This window comes from Cebus imitator, unplaced genomic scaffold (genome assembly GCF_001604975.1).
Source record: "Cebus imitator isolate Cc_AM_T3 unplaced genomic scaffold, Cebus_imitator-1.0 Scaffold280, whole genome shotgun sequence".
NCBI lineage: Eukaryota > Metazoa > Chordata > Mammalia > Primates > Cebidae > Cebus > Cebus imitator.
This window is the reverse complement of record NW_016107595.1, coordinates 3,299,872-3,303,355: the sequence shown is the minus strand read 5'-3', so window position 1 is coordinate 3,303,355 and position 3,484 is coordinate 3,299,872. Positions and strand designations below refer to the sequence as shown.

Below are 3,484 nucleotides of genomic sequence, written 5' to 3'. Positions count from 1 at the left end.
AACCCCGCAAAAGTTAGCTGGGTGTGATGGTCCCAGCTACATGGGAAGCTGAGGTGGGAGGACTGCTTGAGCCCAGATGATCAGGGCTACAGTGAGCTGAGATCACGCCAGTGCACTTCAGCCTGGATGACGGAGTGAGACTCTGTCTCAAAAAATAAATAAATAAAATTGGCTGGGCACAGTGGCTCATGCCTGTAATCCCAGCACTTTGGGAAGCCAAGACAGGCAGATCAGTTGAGGTTAGGAGTTCGAAACCAGCCTGGCCAACGTGGTGACACCCCATGTCTACTAAAAATATTTTAAAAATTAGCCAGGTGTGGTGGCAGGTTCCTGCAATCCCAGTTACTCAGCAGCCTGAAGCAGGAGAATTGCTTGAATCCAGGAGGCAGAGGTTGCAGTAAGCTGAGATTGTCCATTGCGCTCCAGCCTGGGCAACAAGAGTAAAACTGTCTCAAAATAAACAAATAAATAAAATAAAGTCTCCTTCCAACTTTTTAGTCTGCGAAACAAAGATTTGATCTATTCCTCAAGGCAACTTGTTACTAGCTGAGGGTGAGCTTGGATTTACCTCAGATTAATAAGTTTTTAAAATTTGAGTTGATTCTTTTCAGGAATTCTCTATTCAAGCAGGACAGAGCTGGGTAAATGGCAAAAGGGAGGCAGGGGTCTGACAGAAGCAGCACTGCTGTGAGAAAAAAAGTCTCCACAGCCTGTAATTTTATTATTTTTTTCCTTCTGAGACAAGTTTTCACTCTGTGAAGAGTGAAACTGCACTCTGGGCTGGAGTGCAGTCCCGCAATCACTGCTCACTGCAGCCTTGACCTCCCTGGGCTTAGTTGATCCTCCCACCTCAGCCTCTGGAGTGGATGGGACTATACAGGCCCATGCCACCACGCCCACCTAATTTTTTGTAGAAACGGAGTCTCACTGTGTTGCGCAGGCTTGTCTCAAACTCCTGGGTTCTAGTGATCTGCCTGCCTCCGCCTCCCAAAATGCTGGGATTACAGGCAGAAGCCACTGAGCCCGGCCCTAGAAAGTTTCTTAAAGGGTAGAATGACAGTCACTCTCCCGCATTCTTTGACGCACCAAGATGACACAGAAGTCAAATTGGGACGGGGAGGGACTCACTCAGAAGAGGATGGAGTCCTGGATGGTACAAGTCCCCAGCAGATAGAGAAAAAGCAAGAGCTGCAAGATCCCTAATACTGAAACTGAACCAGAACCCGTTTCTCCTCCTCATAGGCCTCAAATGACCCACTTCACATTTTGGGTCTCAGCTTCCCTCATATGACACCAGGAATTACTGATGAGGACACAAGGCTCTTCACAAACGAGTACCAAACTTCCACGTCCAAGGAGGAGGATGCCCTTCCCGGTTCCTGAGACACCAGACTTCAGATTCCCGGGGAGAAGCCAGGGGTCCAGGGGTCTTGCCTCCACCAACCCCTACCCCAAGTCACTTTAGGTGGAAGCGTTTGGGGCTGATGCTCCCGAAGCCAAACTAGGAGGCGCTGGTAGCTGCAAGTCCCAGTGATGTCCCCATCGCCACCAACATGTGGAATCATCTGAAAACCAGACAATTTGCGGATCCTGTTGCTCCCAAGAACAGGCAACTTTCGAAGTACAGTGACCGGGCTCCTGGAGCCCTGTCACCAGAGACGGAGAATAAGGCGTGGGGGGCGAGGACTTTGTGTCCCCTGAGAAGCTGGAAGTTTTGGGGTCCGGCAGAGGCGGGCGAAGGTCCTGCGGCTTTGACGAAGGTCTCGCCCCCAGGTCGCCGAGGAGCGACCTTCGCCCGCCGCGGTCGCGACCCGTCATCCCAGGTCTTGCAAGGAGCCCGCGACTCCTCCCTCGCGGCCCGGCCCGCGCTCACCGCCTTCTCCAGGTGGCTGCGCGCCTGCTCGCTGTTCTTGGTGTGGTGGTAGAGAACGGAGCCCAGCTGCAGGTGCGTACGGGCCTCAATGCGCTGCGGCGGCTTGAAGGGGAACACTGCCTGCAGGCAGTGTACGCACAGGCGGATTTTGGGCGGGCTGGAAGTGCGGAAGTGCTCAGCGAAGCCCAGAAGCGCCAGGTACCACGAGTCGGCCGCCTCGGCCTGCGCAGCCTGGGCCGCCGCCGCCTGGGCCGCTGCCGCCGCCTGAGCCGCCATTTTGGCCTCCACAACAACAAGACGCCGCCACAGGGAGGCGGAAGAAGGCGCGCGGGGCGGGGCCCCTCGCCCCTCCCGGCTTTCGCGAGATCTGCCGCCCAAGGCATCCTGGAACATGTAGTTTGTATTCGGGATGCCGCCGCTTCGGGAAGGTGTAAAAAGGGCGACACCATCTGCTTATCACGACTGACACTTAGGCATCGCTGGTAGGCTGAGGCTTTTGTTTTTTGAGGTAAAAAACCCCAATCATCCACGACGTGATAGGGCAAGTCTGACCGACGCGAACTACATCTCCCATCAGGCGATGCGCACTATAACAGGGCTCCTTAAGTGGCACCGGAGCATTGTGGGATTGGATGAGTCTCAAGATGGACAACCGGGATGTTGCAGGTAACAGCCCCTGCCTCCCCTCAGGAGCCAGCCTGGGTCCCGGGGTTACGTGTCTCCCCTTACTCCTCAAGTCGGTCCTGCTGTGACCCGTGGACCCCTCGCCTCAGCCCCTGGGAAGCCTAAAGCGTCGGCTTCTGCACCTCCTGGTTTCCCTAGACCCCAGACCCAGGTTGCTGGCGGCCCCCGCCTGGTTTATTGAGGATGCACGGATCTCCGTAGAAGCCGCCACCCGGCTTGGTCCTGCGTCCCGTTTCTGAAACAACCGCCTTCAGGGTTGTTCCAAGCTCCGTTCCCCGATGCAGCAGCAACCTTGGGCTGTCCTGCACCCCTCTTTTCGTAGCAGCTGCCCTCTGGCCTGTGTCCCGCTTTCTGGAAAAGCTGCTTTTTCGAAGTGCTCCGAGGCTCCCTTGCCACACTTTCCCGCGTCTTTTGACCCTCACTTTGCTGCAAGCCTTGGCCTTCCTACTTAGCCGGAATAGAATGCATTCGCTCATCACCAAATACTTAAGAGTGTGCTTACTGTGTGCCAGGCACTGTGCTAGGCGCTACGCATGCAGCGGAGACTGAAACAGGGCCCTGCCTTTCTGGAGGTTTCTTTCTACTGGGGTGTCAGTGCACTAATGAGAAAATATTTACAAAGACTGACTTATTATGTGAGGTGGAGGGGTGGAGGCTGCTGATATTGGGTAGTCAGGAAAGACCTTTTCTTTTTTTCTTTCTTTCTCTTTTTTTTTTGGAGGCGTGTGTTTTATTCAAGGCTTGTCAGTCTCCCTCCTTCCTGCTGTGGGTGAGGCAGGAGGGATGGGTGGAGGGGGAGGGAACAGGGGCTAGGAAGGGGCGGACTGCAGCTGCCCTTTGTAGACATATTCCAGTGCAGTGGCAATGGTGCGCATGTCCAGCTCGATGCTCCGAGCCCAGTTCTCCACATCCCCAATTTCCTTGAGT

The 3,484-nt window shown here is 54.8% G+C and overlaps 2 protein-coding genes across 4 annotated transcripts in view; one reads left to right on the top strand and one right to left on the bottom strand.

Moving 5' to 3' along the window:
* Nucleotides 1–2,322, bottom strand: part of MAU2 (MAU2 sister chromatid cohesion factor) — a 33,444-nt gene extending 31,122 nt beyond the window's left edge. For all 3 annotated transcript variants that reach the window (XM_017501367.2, XM_017501368.2, XM_037728799.1), the window contains exon 1: nt 1,874–2,322. In XM_017501367.2, coding sequence (XP_017356856.1) covers nt 1,874–2,266 — 393 coding nt within the window. In that variant the 5' untranslated portion in view covers nt 2,267–2,322. The remainder of the gene's footprint in view (nt 1–1,873) is intronic.
* The window catches only part of SUGP1 (SURP and G-patch domain containing 1), a 31,663-nt gene continuing 30,500 nt past the window's right edge, over nt 2,322–3,484 (top strand). Inside the window, exon 1 of the mRNA XM_017501369.2 lies at nt 2,322–2,539. Coding sequence (XP_017356858.1) covers nt 2,506–2,539 — 34 coding nt within the window. The 5' untranslated portion in view covers nt 2,322–2,505. The remainder of the gene's footprint in view (nt 2,540–3,484) is intronic.